Below are 15,938 nucleotides of genomic sequence, written 5' to 3'. Positions count from 1 at the left end.
AATTCCACTAACCAACGCAACAGTAATTATAACCACCATAAGTGATGAACAAATCCGGACATCTATCGTCTTCCCAGGCGTAAACGCTAATGATTTGAAACGATTCCAGGTGTAAATGGTGCGCCTTGAAGTTATCGCATTTAATCGGATTTACTTCCACCGACAGGCGCAGGTTCGGGTACTTCCTGAAGACTGTTGGCACGGAAGTAAACTGGTTATGAGCCAACGTAAGGTAGGAGAGTTGCGGAAAATCGGTACCATTGAGATCTATCCGATTCAGGGTGTTATTGGCAAGGTAGATCCATTTCAGCTGCGGTAGATGAACAACGGGATTGCTTACGGTTACACTGTGGATGTGGTTGGATTCAAGCAGGATGGTGCCCAAAGAAGTCAACGAACGCAATGAACCGAAATCGAACGATGTAATATAGTTGTTGTTGATGGATATATAGGATAGAGCTTCCTTTTTGCCCCAGCTAGACGGCACCTCGGTAAAGTTATTATCGTTCAGTGATATTGTTTGCAGTTGGGGTAAGGTAAGGTGCCTCATGTCGATCGTCTTCAGGTGGTTCGAGTCGAGATACAACGTAGTGAGATTGTCTAACGTAAATGAGTGCTGTGTGTCTAGTACCAGCAGGCGATTATGGCTAAGATTGATCCTAATCAGCGCTTTAAACGGAGCCCAGCTAGACATGTCCAGGTGCTCGATAAGGTTTTCGGACAGGTCTATCTCTCTCAGCTTCAACTCGGTGTTGGCATTTTTCAGAGGCAGTACCCTGGCGATACGACTATTCGTGAATGTCGCATACATGAGCTCAGCATTGCTGGCAAGCACCTCGAGGGACAACATCTCTATATGGCTGTACCTTATCTGAATAAGTCGCAACTGGCGCAGCTTGCCAAGTGTCGATGGAACACGATCAAGCAGGCTGTGGTCGATCACCAACTCCTTCATATGATCGTTCGTTCCGTCGACTACAAATCCGTGCAGGTTTTGTGCCCTGTTCAAAGTAATGGACTGCAAGGTGTTGTCGCTGAGTAGCTGCATGACCGGTTCGTGATACACATCGAAACTGATCTGATTGACCATCAAAGCGACTCGCTGCAGAAAGGCCCCGGAAGGAGGGTTGACCACGATAAGTTTTTCAATGTAGTATGATCGAAACGGTGCGCTTAACATTTCCGCTTGCAGCTTCACCAGACCACCAGCAGATATGTTGACTTTGGGAATAAAGCAACTGAACTCATCGTCGTTGGAGCACTGGGCCTTGCAAAAGCTTATAGAAAATACACAAAGCAGGAATGCTAGGACTAAATCGGAATGCATAGTTAAAACTCGCGACTTTATGGATGTCCTTTGAATGTGATGAAAGTACTACAGAATTAATGCGATACGGAGCAGCATTTTATCTCTCTTCTCCTTGTTCAGTGAAAAAAGATCATTAGCATATGATAAACCAATGTATCACTGACGTCCAGACGTCCTAGTTAAATTATGATTAAAAAATAACCATCGGTGAAAACAGATGCTTCACTATTCATACAATACCAATTCCTCGAATGATCTATTTCCTATGAATTCGAAATCATTTACTAATGCCTTTTTAATAGTTTTCGTTTTATATGGATATCTATTGTTCAGCAAGCCTTTTCAGCTCTATGATCCTCCACTACACCAGGTTCATAATTTAGATCTGTTTCTCAGGACCAAGGTTATGAAAAATGTCCAAACACCAAGACTGTTTTAAGTGGTCCACAAAATAAATTGTCTTATACTTTCCTTTAATAACTTCCACATCAGGTTTGTTTTTGTAGCTCTTTGGCGATACAGCAAACGAAGTTACCCTGGTCGTTATAGATAAAGTTCCCAGCAGAGCATAAATCCTTAGCTGTTCTGTCGAGCATCAAACGGCCACTAGCGATCGCTGTCTTGTAGGCCTGAAGCATGTCGCACTGTATTGGATTATCGATCAAGTTCATGCGCAGCTCAGGATAGCGTATAATAACACCCGGCACCACCCTCAGCTGGTTACTGTAAAGAGCTATGGACTTAATGCTAGGTAGTTCGCAACCGGTCAGGTTGAAACGGCGCACGTTATTTTGAAACAACGCCAACGAGGCTAAACTGGGTAGGACTAGTGGCACAACGCTGCTGTAGACGCGCTCGGTGTTACAGTTGTCGATGTCAATCGTGTTCAACATTGGTAAGCGGGCTAGAGGAGCTAGATCGACGTCTTTGATGGAGTTATTGCCCAACGTGATCCACCATAGACTCTTGAGCTTCCCCAATTGTGTCGGAATCGAACTCAGTCGATTAAAGTGCAGTAGAAGCCTAGTGAGCTCTGGCAATGTCACCCGTGTTAGGTCGATTTTTTATATATTACAGTACGGAGATTAGAGTTTATTACGGGCAGGCAACGTCACGAGAGAGCTGCTATCGATGGATTGAATTGGGTTCTCTCTCAAATTTATCTCAACCAAATTTGGTAACGATCGAAACACTGCCATGTCAACATGCACGAGTCGGTTGCCGGCCAGTGAAAGGTATGCGATAGGCAGGATCGCGTCCTTGCCACTGGTTGGAGAAAGCTCGGTAATGCGACCTTCATCGATGTAGAGATACTGTAAGGCACGATTGTTCAGGAACGCATCGAAGTTCACTCTGCCAACGTTGCTCTGATAAATGCTTAGTGCTTGTAGAGCTCGTATATTACCGATTGTTGTTGGGATCCGATCGAGTGACGTTTCTACCAGATCCAGTGAAGTAAGCCAATTATTGATGCCGTTTACCACGAACGAACGAAGCCCTTTGCCCTGGATACTTATTTCGAGAAAATCCGTTCCTTCGAGTATCTGAAACACCGGATCTTTGTATCCTAGTAGATACAGTGAATCTGCGAACTGGGCCAAACGCAACAAAACTGATCCGGATGGTGCTGAGGATAGGATCAACTTGTTGATTTCTATTGTCGACGCGTTAGAAGAGCTCCGCAATACTGCCATGCCATTCTTGGTTAAATCAACCAATTCTAGGATACAATAACTGCCCGGTATGCAGGAATCGTTAGATGAGCCGATTCCGACCAGTGTCACAAAAGTGACAAAAGTGAAGAAATACGATGCACCCCCGGCTATGGATGGAGGAAGGAATTAAAGAATAAATAAAGAAAATGGCCCGTCCGCTATTAACTATGTACGTACACTTCATAGCTACTGCCTTAAACACACTACACACGTTTGATAGTCTTCTGCCTAGTCTAGTCTAGATACTAGATAAAACGTAGTGCGAGCCTTGTGCCAATGGAAGTGGTATGCTCAGTACCAACAGTTGGGTTGATCTTTAAAAAAACATTACAACTTCTTGTTGTTATTCTGAGTAACAAGTCAATAGTGATAATTGATGGACTAACCAGTGAAAATAAGATAACAAAATGGACTAATGCATGGGATATTTAAATTGCCATTATATCTAACGGCCTTATGCCTCACAGCATATCGTTTGATTTATTTCCGAAATTCGAAGCAAAGTGTTGGAACATGTTTTCCCCGAGTTCGCCTGTTCGAATGCCGGTCGAAGCTTCCGCGCGACAAGTTGAACGCGAAACTGTTCTAAGCTGGAACATTTGAGGGGATTGTTTCTGATGGCTAAGGAAAGGACAGGATTTTGCTGAAAGATCCCCGGGGGAATCCGTTGGAGCAAGTTGTCATGCAGGACCAGCGTGAAGAGATTCGACATTTGACAGCCGGTGAGATTCAGCTTTGAGATACGATTGTTGGAAAGGTTGAGTAATTTCAACGATGGCCACCGAAAGGCCGGCCCACTCGAATAAACAGTTTCTAGCTGGTTCTTTAGCAGATAGATTTGTTCCACGGATTTGAGCGATCTAAACCAGCTTATGTCCAGTGTCCTCAGTCGGTTTCCTTGCAATCCGAGGGTGATCAGTTTCGGTAACGTGTTCCAAGTGATTGGCAGTTGCGTTATGGCATTATCAGTGAGCATGAGGACTTTCAACTGCGACAGAACGAGCTGGTTGATCCAGGACAAATCGGTTATATTGTTCCGCTCGAGAGTGAGTGCTTTCAAGGCAGGAAAGTTGGTGGTTTTGGTCGATGCTAGCTGCTTCAACCGATTGCCCGTCAGCGTGAGGCGATCGAGTCGCACGAACGGTACGAACAGGCTCATGTCCAGGATCTCCAGCCGATTCCCTTCCAGGTTTAACTCTACGAGCGAGCTGTTGCCACGAGTGTTACTGAGAGTAAGTCGGGTAATTTGATTGAAGGCAACGTTCACGAGCATCAGTTCGGAAGCATTTAAGAACGCATCCAACTTAAGCTCGGTGAGTAGACTGTATGTTAACCAGATGATTCTGAGGCCACGCACTTTGTCCACCATCTGTGGGATATGATCGAGGGAGGACTGTTCAATGACAAGTAGTCTTAGCCGACATTCACCACCGATGATGAACGACTTTAAGGAAGAAGCGTTTCTCAGCGTAAGTTCCGTAATGTCTACGTTCGCAGGAAAAAGAAATACGCTATCGCGGTACACATCGTAGATAATACTCTTTGCTAAGAGTGCCAAACGTAGCAAGAACGGCCCAGAAATCAAATTCGGTACAAGAAGACGCCGGATTCTAACCACCTGTGATGGTTTTATACTGTTTACAGCCGCCCGGAGCTTATAGAAACCATCGTTTCCGAAGTCAATTGTAGCCAACTCGCAGACATAGCCTTTGCTGAAGTTACAGTTTCCTTTGCAGCATCTCACCAACATTAGAAGAAAAAATGGCAGCTCTAAAATGTGAAGAAAAATGTGCACTTAATGTATTCCAGAATCTTCCAAAAGCCGTATTCGTACTGACCTGGTAGATACTTCGGCAAACGCATTTTTTTAATGCCTACTTCGATACACCTTCAAGTTCTGTTTGGGGTGATGTTGTAGTTGAGAGGTGTTTATATCGGGTTGGTAGTCTAATTCACCCATTAAAAGCCGATCAGTACGCTAACCGATTCAAAAGATTGGATGTACCGTACATTCTAGAAATCTTTTCAAAGCGTATCCCGAACCAAATTATCAGAACCTTTATTGAACACAAAAAGTACGTTGTAATGGTAAGCACGTGATTACATTCAAATGTCAATGCATTCCAAAGGGTACAACAGTAAATGGAATATTATTGACCAAACTGCGCTCCAGAGAATCAGTTTCACAATTTAACTCGAATGAAAATGAGAGTAACAAAAACTTTCCGTTTAAACATATCCATCGTTAATAGAAACACGCCATGGATTGTGACACTGATGGCATCTATTTTGTTAGCAAATTTGTGTAAGTCTTAGCTTAAAGAATTTTAGGTTATCCCACTCTCACTAAATCTGCTTTCTTCATGTGACATTTCGGTTACAAACAGATGGGAGTTGTGCTATAGCATGTGCACAAATCAGGATAACATGGAATAAAGTGTGTGACATGGATTCGTACCGCGAAGTGTTGACGTACAAAGGAGTGACATCTTTCGAGACATCGGAATGGAATCAGACCTCCTTTACCATCTTAAGTTCCGCTTCGTTTGATATGTACTTCTTGTTCAAAGCACCAGTGCTGCGGAATATTTATATCCAACACAATCGGAAAACATTTCAGCTGCTTATCGACCACTGCGCCCTGATGGAAATTCCGAGGACAATAGGTTTGCTTTCCGTACTTCGAAGGTTGATCATACGGTTTTGCCTGCTGCGGTATCTCCATTTGAACGATTTCCTCAGCGTCCCACTATTAAAGACGGTGGACCTTAGTCACAACCAAATACTGACCATCTTCGAGCTACCCATCGCTGGGGCTCAACTGCCCATCAGAGAGTTGTCCCTGGTTAACAATAGTCTGCACTACGTCAACATGAGTTGGTTCGGCGCGATGAACGAACTGAAATGCCTACATTTGGACTGGAACCAACTGGAGGACATTGACGTTACTGTCCCGATGCCAATCCTGCAGGAACTTTCAGTATCGCACAACCAACTGCGAACGCTCAATTTAACACGCTGGAGTTTTCTACCGATGCTGAGAAATATCAATGGAAGCCACAATCGTCTTTCGTCTGCCCCGGCGGGCTGGAACTCGTTGATACGACTCGAAACGATAGAGCTATCCTTCAACCATATCGGAAGTTTCAACATGGATGACCTGTACCTCACACAGGTACGCGGTCTCAACTTGGCGGCAAACGAGCTGACCAACGTATCCACCTCGATGCTTCATCTGCGTGTTCCACTCGAGAAGCTCCAGATGTCCCACAACCGGCTCACCGTGCTGAACGTTTCCCGCTGGGGAATGCCGAACCTGTGGAAGCTGGACGTAAGTCACAATCGTCTTACCGAGTTGGGCGACGTGTGCACCCGCTTTTCGCATCTGACGAGTTTTCTGAACTTATGCGAAAATAACTGGTCCTGCCAATGGTTTAGGCGCATCCATCCGGAGGACTTAAAGAGGTTACAATACGGCAAGCTGTTAACGAATGAATCTTGTCCAGATCAAAAGTATATTATAACGAAACAAGAAGGGATCTGCTGTAGCGATTCTAATGTATGATTCCGTTATTTTCCAGCTGTATGGCTTATACATTAATCCCCAATAAACGAGCTACAACATGTGCTGTGTATCGGTAAAATACCTATCTAAAAATTTACTCTATGGGAACAGATAGTCCAAAAAGCAGTTCGATACGACACCTGACCCCTGATACGGTAGGTGTGATTTTCCTGCTTCTTCTGCGGATAGAATGGAGGAAAACATTGTGTAGCGGAGGCCTGAAAGAAACAAGTTCTTGCGCTGGACGTCGCAGGGGGGGAAAGATGCTGGGATGTGGGTGGGATGGACATGCATGATCGAAGCGACCGTTTCGAATGGCAGTCGTGGGGCGAAGTAGCGGATTTTAGTGACCCACTTTCGGGCTACGATCGGAGCTGAGCGAAGGAGCTCGAAGCCCAACCTCAGCTGAACTAGCCGCAAAAGCCTGCACGGAGTGCAAAGCTCTGACTACCAGTTTGACTATTTCTTAAACTTGCTTGCTCTGTAAGATATCACACACAACACGTAGATAATATGAACTGTTTATTGTCTCATCTGAAGGGCCAACATGTTTTAGAAAAATTTGTATTGTAAACCAGACGCCTGAACTAACCAACAACAAAACCCCCAGCGATCATTACGTAGATAGTACACACGATCATATGATAATCGGGCAATATTCCAAACGAAGAAGCAACGTAGGCACTTGCATTATTTTTAAAACACCTTTTTACTTTATGTGTGGCATCGAAAATGTATTCTTTACCTGTTGCTGTAGCGCTTGTATCCGTGTGAAAATTACGAAAACTATGTAAATAAATATCTCCAAATAACTGTTTCGGAAACACTTTGCACTTCGCGGAGGGGAGTGTCGGGGTTGGGGGGGCGCTGTGTTTTCATTCCACTGTTTTCACCGCGTTTACACACCACTTCTTAAGCACAGTTTTGCATGAACTTGTTAACAAACTGAACATGATCCTGGGTCGTCCGGTGATCGCACTGATAAGCAATGGAAAGCGTTTTCACTGAAGAAAACGGAAAAACTCCTCCACAACAACACGAAACGATGCAATAATACACGGTACCGACAACTGAATTCCACGACGGCTGTTTGACAACTGACAGTTTCTGAAGAAGCGAGATGTCAGTTTTCTTACTCGGGGTACACACTACAGCGCGACGTCCCGTCACGAAACGCGACGTCGCCTGACAGGCGGCCGAACTCCATACAAAAAAAATGTCGCACAAATCGCGCTAGTGTAGAAACAGCGAAAAACGCGACGTCGCGCTAGCTCTTGTCAAATGTCATTTCGAAACGTAGACAAACCGACAGCTGGACAAAACGTAAACAAACCGAAACACAAACGCGAATAAAACGAGCAATACAGTCTGTTCCCGAGTTACGCGGATTATGGGGACCAGAGAAATCCGCGTATCTCGAATTTCCGCGTATCTCGAATATTGCTTGACACATAGTTTATACTAGGAGTTAAGAGATCGAGCTCTTGTGTACATGCATCATAGAATATTCAAAAATTTTCTTTGTTCATTAATATGAATGCAATGCAAGCGTATTCAAACAACATAAATTGCAGCAAACGAAATAAAAAGCGTAAGTTATGCAAATGTGTAATTTACATATTTATTCGTGTGGTTGTACATCTCAGGAATTTAAATCGATGTAATAAACCCAATCTACTGTCAAACTTTGAAAACCGCGTATCTCCGAATCCGCGTAAGTCGAGAACCGCGTAACTCGAGAACAGACTGTATTCTCCACGAAACATCGGATTCTTAGTTTTATTGCTTATTTCTAGCCTTTACAAATGTAATTCAGTTATGAAACTTCGCTTTAATTGATTTTTTTACCAAATTTTTTTCGGGTGCCGAAGCGTAAACAAACTGCTCTTCAATAAGTAGGAGATGACGGAGAAATATATACCTCCTACGGTGGGGCAAAATATCGTCGATGTTTGTTTTTGTTTCTTTTCTCAGTGAATTTCAAATGTAGAAGCGCCAAACTCACTCAGGGTGCATAAAATACGTAGCTAAACAAATATCATGCATTACTACGTCAAAATTCAACAAAAAATTTAGCTGAGTTTGTGCCCCAATGAGATACATATTTCCACATACTCTCCTACCTCTGTCGCGCTTGGCTTGCGCGATTGTTCTGCCGAAACTGGGCTACTTTTGAAACGGGACGTCGCGCTGCAGTGTGGAGCCCGAGTTACAAAACCCCGCTAGGCGATTCCGAGCAAATCGTCCTAATAAACGTTCTTAGTGAAACATCGAGCAGGTTTGCATGGTGAGTAGTACGAAGTAGAACCTGTTCGAAAACATCCTACATTTATTGCATCCCCATACAAAAAAGTAGAACGTTTCTTCGTGAACGTTTTCAGGACGATATTTCGAGCTGCGGGGCTGGCGAAGGGCTAAGGGCTAGATTAATCGTGTTGTTTGAACTTAGTTAGAAGAATAATGTCAAATATGCTGATATTCTTACGTAAATCATTCAATGAATTAAACAAATCTCATGAAAAATCGGCAAGTTAGATCTCGGACTCGTAGATCCGGATCTCAGAATGGATTTGAATCGAAAGATTCGAATTCCTGCTGGGATTCAGTTTCCCCATCACTATCAGTTTTCTTAAAAATGTTTACCTTTCGACCAAGGTTACTTGGTTGCATACACCTAGGCATTCAAAAACACGTTTTACAACCGTTATAATCTGCTTACAGTTTTACGACGAAATAATTTTTGTCCTAACTATTTTTCAAACCGATACCTACATTCCCTTGTTTCTTTCATTATTTTTTATTGTTGACTGCAAATTGGTCTGATATGTTTTCGAGTTGAATTTGGTTTCGCCGTACACATTTATTAAGCCCTGTATTTGTGATTTTTTGGTTAAATTTCCCCCAACGTCCGAGTTTTAATGTTTTCTAGCATCGTGAGCTATCAGCTGATAGTTCCAACAACTTATTCGCCAGTCGTTTTCTTAGCTAAAAGCAAGGACATACTCAACATCGATGAAAACACTTCCTCGGTTATGGCCCCATGTAACAGTAATAGCTTTAAAAAAAAGTCCTTTATATCAGCTAAGGATTGCATTTCATGACACTTAAAGATACTTCGCCGACAGCTCGTCGACCAGCTTCACGTACGCCTCCATCGCCGCATCCTTCGAGGTGCCGTTCCGGTCGGCCCAGGCTTGCCACTTTGCCTTTCCCTTTAGGTCGAACATGCCGGGCTTTTCCGTATCGTTGTCTCCGACGGTGGCTTGCTTGAAGAGCGCGTACAGTTCCAGCAGCTCGGAGTCGCTTGGTCGCTTCGTGAAGGTTTTCACCTTTTCGGCAGCTTCGTTGAATTTCTAACCAGACACAAAACGAACAAATCCGTTAGAGCAAGCGTGTTGCAACCGCTCCGAGGGCAGTCTTTCTTATCAGCACACCGAAACACCTACCTGCTCCATGGTGCTATCAAGTGATGTAATATCTGACTAGGGCTGGCTGGAAAATGGGCTACGAAAGGGGAAGCAGAAAGGCATGAGGTTTACGATAATCATTATCGATGGGGTAAAATCAACAAGTTTGCATGGGTAAAAGAAAAAGAAAACTTCCAATCGAACAAACATCTAATGAACTTTGTACCATATTGGTTGCTTATATCCTGTCCATCATAAAAAAAGCCCGGTGTTAATAATGTTCCGCGGCGTGGTCGGTGCTTGGATTTATCGCCGAATTGCTCTGGGAAGGTGGTTTGGGGTTGGTAAAGTGAAACGAGGTCGCTAACAGCAATGGCACTTCTCACGTACGTGTCGCGTTTATAATAAATCCCCCCCAATTATCGTAGTCGATAAACAATAAAATTCAAGCACTACCTTTGGCTCGACCGTCGCTGGCTTAACCTTAAACTTGCCGAGGAAGAAGAACAAACAGAAAAAACAAATGCACCTGATGGTAGCATGTACTCAAGTTGCTAGAGAGCGCACAGCTGAACATTGTCCATAAAGGTTACCATAACAAGGTTGGGTGGTTGAAGTTGATGGACGAAGCCGATGGAGCATTAAAATTTCACCTCACTTCCTCCCATTACTATACAAATAAGACCAGCACGAGCAGCACCAACTAAACAAAAAATGATGATTCAAACGAAAATAAAAAAAAAGGCAAAACGGTTTCCATGCTGGAAGGAAGAAAAGGGCGGGCAAGAGGGATCACTTTGCGTCAGCAACACTTATGAGACATCTAAATAAAGCTAAACAAAAACTCAAGAATATAAGCTCTCTTCTTGTGGTTTCTCAGGAAAGGTAGTGTGTGGTGGCATTTTTTTTAATTTTGCCATCTCAGGGACCTTTTTTTATTTATCTCGTTTAATTTTTTTTGTGTGCATTTACCCCACAATGAATTGCGTAAAATAATTACGCAATTTCAATTGCGAAGTTGTTTCAAGTTTATTCCTCTTCTTACATGTGCTTAACATACATTGGTCATTTGCGCGGAAAGACAAAAAAAAGCACGATGACGCAAGTAGATCCGCTTGGTCGCTAAACCATTCAAAACCTACCGTTGCACCATTCACCGAAAAGTGCAACTCAAATTGCAACGCGGCCCGCAACGTATCTGTTGCACCTTTTCGGCGTGTGTGTGTGAATGTATGAATTTTACTTTTCATTCGTTTTTAGTTTGTTTCCGTGCCGTTTACCAAGATGTGCAAACCAAAGTCTGTGAAAGGTGGTTTAAGTTCATCCACTGGCGCATGATCATGCTGCGATCGTGTGAATCGTTTGATAAGCCCTTAAATGTCTAGACAAACATGTTTTGTGAGGATGTTAAATACACCGTTCATTCAACAAATTTATCGGTCTACTGGGCGCTGTTTATAACCTGTTTTCGATTATTCGAACCAACGACACCCGTTGGGACTGTTGGGACTTCTTCAGTTCAACCAGAGAGGCGTATGCAAATTTTGGGATATAAAATAGCAACGGGAGAAATCCTCTCATTTCGACCATTCGTACGGCTAATCGATCTTCAGAAAGATAGATACACAGTGTTGGCAAGAAAGGTTAGTTCCCACTAGTCACGTTTCCTTTCAAAGGGAAAAAGATTGATGGGGATCATTTTGGAAGTGGACGCCAACCGACTCAGTTTAAGATTTTGTTTATGAATATTCGAAGACATTTTTCACTGCGTGCGTTGATTCTCATGTGGGTTTAATGTTTGTTTTTAAAATAATTTATCAACCCGAATTACGAATTTAGACATTTCAATCATATTCATTGAAAGGTTGAAACTTCTTGACATCAAAGAAAACCGATCGTGTACTAAGAAGATTTCGCAACAGAACACCGACCAAAGTAACTTATAATAAACGACTCCGCAGCGGATGTTAGAATGCAGCACAACGCACAAACCGGTGGTCTTGAGGCGAAAAAGAATATGTGCAACCAAACATGCACCAGAGTGTGTCCATTCGTGACCGTTTCAGTAATCGCAATTAATAATCATACGACGAAACATGGCACTGTGCGGTGCGCCAGAAAGAATGGCCTGTCTGAAGTCCACCGTGGCCAACTAAGGTTGCAAACTGTGTGTGCCGCATATGCGAAGCATGTTGTCTGCACAATGTAGTCCGTGCTAATGTGCCTTATGAGGGCCGGAGTCGCCGGACGCCTTATTACCTCACCGTTCGAAGGAAAACGCGTCCCACGGTTGCTAACGATACGAGCACGGAACACCACCGAGGCCGATAAAAATGGACCTGCAATGAAGAACTGCTACTGAATTGAAACCTTCCCTTAATACCTTCAACTGACCTTCACTAAAAACTTTGTAAACGATCGCGGTTCGATTGTGGGATCATATGAATTTTAAACACTCTGCACTTGAACGCGAATGTCAAACGGCCAAACGGTCAAATGAAACTGATAAGCAACGCGGTGACCTGATCGAACGATGAATGAACTCCCCAGTTCTACATATATTTAGTGAAGCGAACCCCTCGGTAATACGCACCTCTTTCTCAAGCGCTGGTTCGACGGTGACTGATCGCGATTCCGCGGGTAAAGTATGCGCTATGTGTCGGCGATGATTGTGGTCGTTGCGTTCCCTACTCGACGTAGTACATGTTCTCAGCGGCTCGCCGTGTGGGTGGCACGGGTGGGGGGTAGCTGGTGAGGGTCACATCATCAGCATTCGCGGGGTATGCTGCACACAAACTTGAACGAAATCATCCAACCTGACTTTCTTGGTAACCGATAACGATATTTATGACACCCTGGTTAGGATTAGTGTGCGTTTGTGGGATTGTGCAGCGCGGTAGTGATAACAGGAAACCGTCCCCGATTAGTCCGGGATGAGAGATACTTCAGATATGACTTGAGTGGACATCCATAAGTCATTGAGATTACAGACTCTGTTGGCTTTCTGTCTACCAAACCCTTCAGATTTCTTTAGAGTTGTTAAGAACTGTGCATGTGTTTTAATTTTGTTTGAGAATGAGAACGAAAGAGACGTGAAAAATAAATTGTTACAATGAGCTGCGGAAAGTTTCAAATCAAATTACATAACAACCTGATCTGGGAAACATTCAACCAATTTCTATTCCACACATTCCACGGACACACCCACATAGATCAAGCGAGCTCTAATAAAGTGTACTTTCGGCCGATGCTTTCGTGACATAATCTGGCGTCGGTCTGCACCGATTGCTCATCCCTCTAGAACGAGTTTATTATTTGCGGCTCCGGCTGCGGCATAACGACCGTCGACGCGATGAGGGGTTTGGCCTGGAATGTAGGAATGGGAAAGTGGTTATAAAGCTGTTAGACATGTAGTGTTAGACATTAGAAAATGAAGAAAATGCTTAAGTCATAAGTTTTCTTAAATGTATGCATTGCCACAGTTTTGAAATTTAAAAATGTTAAAAATTTGTAAAATTTTCTGAAAGCATAGAACTGTTGAACCAACGACCTTTTTAAACGGAGAGTCGTGATTGGTCGGCCCGAACCGGTCGAAACCGGTTCTCCGAAACGGTTCTCGTGAGTTTACAGTGTTTGTCAAGTGATTTTGAAATTGTTTCGTTTTCTTACCTGTCCCGTTTTGAAAACCAACACTTTAATGCACGAATTTTCCGGCGTCAAATCAACCGGTGGTAAACCGTCCGCCGGCTCCACCGTCACGGTCACGCGGAAATCCAATCGAATCGGTGCGCCGGGCACAAGCATCGGCAACCGTTGGTACGGTCGCTCCACGATGTAGTGACGATGATCGGCCTGTATTAGCACGTTCAAACCCGTTGCCTCCTTTCGGGTGGAAATGTTTTCAAGTATCAGAAACAGCTTAAACACTGGCCCGAGACCGAGCACTTCCGCCGCCAGCTTGAGCGGGGCCAGACCAACGTCCACCGTCGACATGTTGCTATCGGCCGAGTTGATCACATCCACCGTGGCGCGGGCCGTCGTGAGCCGCATTCGCCAAAGCTCCGACTGAAAGGAATTGTGAATGGTGGCCGCGTGTTCCTTCTCGCGGAGTGTTTGCTCCACAAAAATTTTGGTCTTCTTCGGTATTTGCAGGTTTCCGGGTGGCTCATCAGCCTCTTCGGTTGCGCTCTTCGTGTCGTAGATGTTCTCGGTCGTCACGAACGCGGCCGTCCGTTTGAGGATCTTTACTATTAGTGAACCATCGATGGTGACCAGTATGAGCACGTGCTCCTCCTGCCCGAGTCGGCCGAACGTTAGCGCCGAGACGGACTCCGGTGCGTAGAACTGATCCACGAGCTTCTTCTGGCTGTAGAACTGCACCAGTCCACCCTTCAACCCCACGCACACGAGGTTGATACCGAGATGCGGTAGACACACCGGTGTCATGCAGACGGCCGGCTGTGGCAGCCTCACCGTCCACAGCTTCTTTCCCTTCTTCGAGTAGCACAGCAGCGACTGGTTCATACAAACGACGACGATCGTCTGATCGATCGGAAGCAGTGAAAGACCGGCTGCCGGTGCCTCGAGCTTCACGATATGTTGCCCTGCGAGCCACCCTTTGCGCAGTAAGTACAGCGAACCCTCGCGGGTTGCTATCACCACCCGATAGTCGACGTCGTATTGACCGCTGGCGGAGATCATGCTGGGCGTGCCCTGGAATGGGCCAACTTTCGCCTGCGCCAGCACGACAAAGGCTTGCGTGTCGAGGAGGAGCAGCTCGCCGGACTCGGTGGCCAGTATGAGACAGGATGCGGCTTTCGGATCGGTCGACGCCTTCTTGATGCTCGTCATGGCGGTGACGATGGAGAGCCGTTCCAGCTTCCGCTCGGCGTTCGCCTTTATGTAGCCACCGCGTTCACTCTCCGGCAGACCTAGCAGTTCCTGCGTCTGCAGTGTCATTTGCGTGGGTTCGATGGAGCGTAAACTGTCGATCAGTGCGTCGAGCGCATCCCCTCGCTCGATCGGAAGCTTCTTCCACACGTCAATCTCCAGCGGTTCCACGGTCATGCTTGGGATGGTGTACTTGTAGTAAGGCTTCATATTGCGATAGAAGAGAACGGACGACTCCACCGCCACGGCAATTACTGAAAATGGAAGCGAAGTGTCTTTGAGCAAAACATCGTCGGGAGATTCCCGCAAACTACAAAACTTACTAGGTGTACGGGGCTCCTGATCGTTGATGTAGAGACTCTCGACGGCACAGGGAATGCCCGGAAGGTGTTGCTCGCTGACCAGATTAGTTCCCTTGTACACCTTCAGCTTCGGTTTGACATCAAAATCGAACATCGGCACATCGACGATGACCAGCTGGTAGTAGTGATCGTTCTTCAGATCGCACAGCGTCATACAGGCCGGAAGGGTATGCAAGGCTGCCGTGCCGTCGCACTGGGCGTCCAGCCACTTGTCGGTGGGTTTCGTTTTGCTGAGGATGAAAACCCAGATGGAAAGTGTTTATTAAAAATTACCCCAATCGGATCGGGTGAGGAGGATGCGGTTGTTATAGCATTACCAATCCCGAACCCCTAGGGGATGGGCTTTTCGCCGACAACTTACCAGAGAAACATCCCGACCGGAACCGATTCGATCAGTGCCAATCTAAATAAAACCACAACTTAGCGACTACCGAAACCAATAGAATTGACCTCAAAACACCTCCGACCGACAACTGGCGGATTTTTCCGAGTAAGCTGATTGTTTGTGGTTGGGAGGAAACCATTCCGTTGCTAGGGACAATGCCGTCAACATACACCTCAGGTTGACCGTTTTACCGACACCTGTTGATGCGGCTTGGAGTATGGAATTTCCGCGGTTATATTTCGATCAACGCAGGCGCAGTAATTTCCCGGTTACCATTGGCAACGGAACATGGTCAACGGAAACAA

The 15,938-nt window shown here is 45.1% G+C and overlaps 5 protein-coding genes across 5 annotated transcripts; all 5 read right to left on the bottom strand.

The window, feature by feature from the left end:
* Positions 1-7: 7 nt before the first annotated feature.
* LOC131294757 (chaoptin-like) lies at positions 8-1,327 on the bottom strand. Its single transcript, XM_058322802.1, has one exon. It carries the CDS (start codon positions 1,325-1,327, stop codon positions 8-10), a length of 1,320 nt encoding a protein of 439 aa, XP_058178785.1.
* Positions 1,328-1,797: 470 nt separating this feature from the next.
* On the bottom strand, positions 1,798-3,003 carry LOC131294756 (leucine-rich repeat-containing protein 15-like). Its single transcript, XM_058322801.1, has 2 exons — positions 2,409-3,003; positions 1,798-2,342 (listed from the first exon to the last, which is right to left on the bottom strand). The coding sequence occupies exons 1-2, from the start codon at positions 3,001-3,003 to the stop codon at positions 1,798-1,800; spliced, it is 1,140 nt and encodes a 379-aa protein (XP_058178784.1).
* Positions 3,004-3,478: 475 nt separating this feature from the next.
* Positions 3,479-4,887, bottom strand: LOC131294755 (leucine-rich repeat-containing protein 15-like). Its single transcript, XM_058322800.1, has 2 exons — positions 4,863-4,887; positions 3,479-4,794 (listed from the first exon to the last, which is right to left on the bottom strand). The coding sequence occupies exons 1-2, from the start codon at positions 4,885-4,887 to the stop codon at positions 3,479-3,481; spliced, it is 1,341 nt and encodes a 446-aa protein (XP_058178783.1).
* Positions 4,888-9,641: 4,754 nt separating this feature from the next.
* LOC131294284 (acyl-CoA-binding protein homolog) lies at positions 9,642-10,044 on the bottom strand. The gene is made up of 2 exons (XM_058322333.1): positions 10,036-10,044; positions 9,642-9,942 (listed from the first exon to the last, which is right to left on the bottom strand). The coding sequence occupies exons 1-2, from the start codon at positions 10,042-10,044 to the stop codon at positions 9,694-9,696; spliced, it is 258 nt and encodes an 85-aa protein (XP_058178316.1). The 3' UTR covers positions 9,642-9,693.
* A 3,249-nt stretch (positions 10,045-13,293) lies between these two features.
* On the bottom strand, positions 13,294-15,620 carry LOC131294251 (Bardet-Biedl syndrome 1 protein homolog). Its single transcript, XM_058322300.1, has 4 exons — positions 15,610-15,620; positions 15,210-15,478; positions 13,666-15,140; positions 13,294-13,362 (listed from the first exon to the last, which is right to left on the bottom strand). The coding sequence occupies exons 1-4, from the start codon at positions 15,618-15,620 to the stop codon at positions 13,294-13,296; spliced, it is 1,824 nt and encodes a 607-aa protein (XP_058178283.1).
* Positions 15,621-15,938: the final 318 nt, after the last annotated feature.

The sequence above is a fragment of the Anopheles ziemanni genome, chromosome 2 (assembly GCF_943734765.1).
Source record: "Anopheles ziemanni chromosome 2, idAnoZiCoDA_A2_x.2, whole genome shotgun sequence".
Lineage (NCBI taxonomy): Eukaryota > Metazoa > Arthropoda > Insecta > Diptera > Culicidae > Anopheles > Anopheles ziemanni.
Note: the sequence above shows the minus strand (reverse complement) of the source record. Positions and strands in the feature narration are given on the sequence as shown.

Coding starts and splice junctions, on each gene's coding strand:
- LOC131294756 (XM_058322801.1), bottom strand. CDS start 3,003: ATGGCAGTATTGCGGAGCTCTTCTAACGCGTCGACAATAGAAATCAAC. Junction 2,343..2,408: donor TCTCGTGACGTTGCCTGCCC/GTAATAAACTCT, acceptor TGACATTGCCAG/AGCTCACTAGGCTTCTACTG.
- LOC131294757 (XM_058322802.1), bottom strand. CDS start 1,327: ATGCATTCCGATTTAGTCCTAGCATTCCTGCTTTGTGTATTTTCTATA.
- LOC131294251 (XM_058322300.1), bottom strand. Junction 15,141..15,209: donor TCAGGAGCCCCGTACACCTA/GTAAGTTTTGTA, acceptor TTCCATTTTCAG/TAATTGCCGTGGCGGTGGAG. Junction 13,363..13,665: donor TGGTTTTCAAAACGGGACAG/GTAAGAAAACGA, acceptor CCTACATTCCAG/GCCAAACCCCTCATCGCGTC.
- LOC131294755 (XM_058322800.1), bottom strand. CDS start 4,887: ATGCGTTTGCCGAAGTATCTACCAG. Junction 4,795..4,862: donor TTTGCCGAAGTATCTACCAG/GTCAGTACGAAT, acceptor TTCACATTTTAG/AGCTGCCATTTTTTCTTCTA.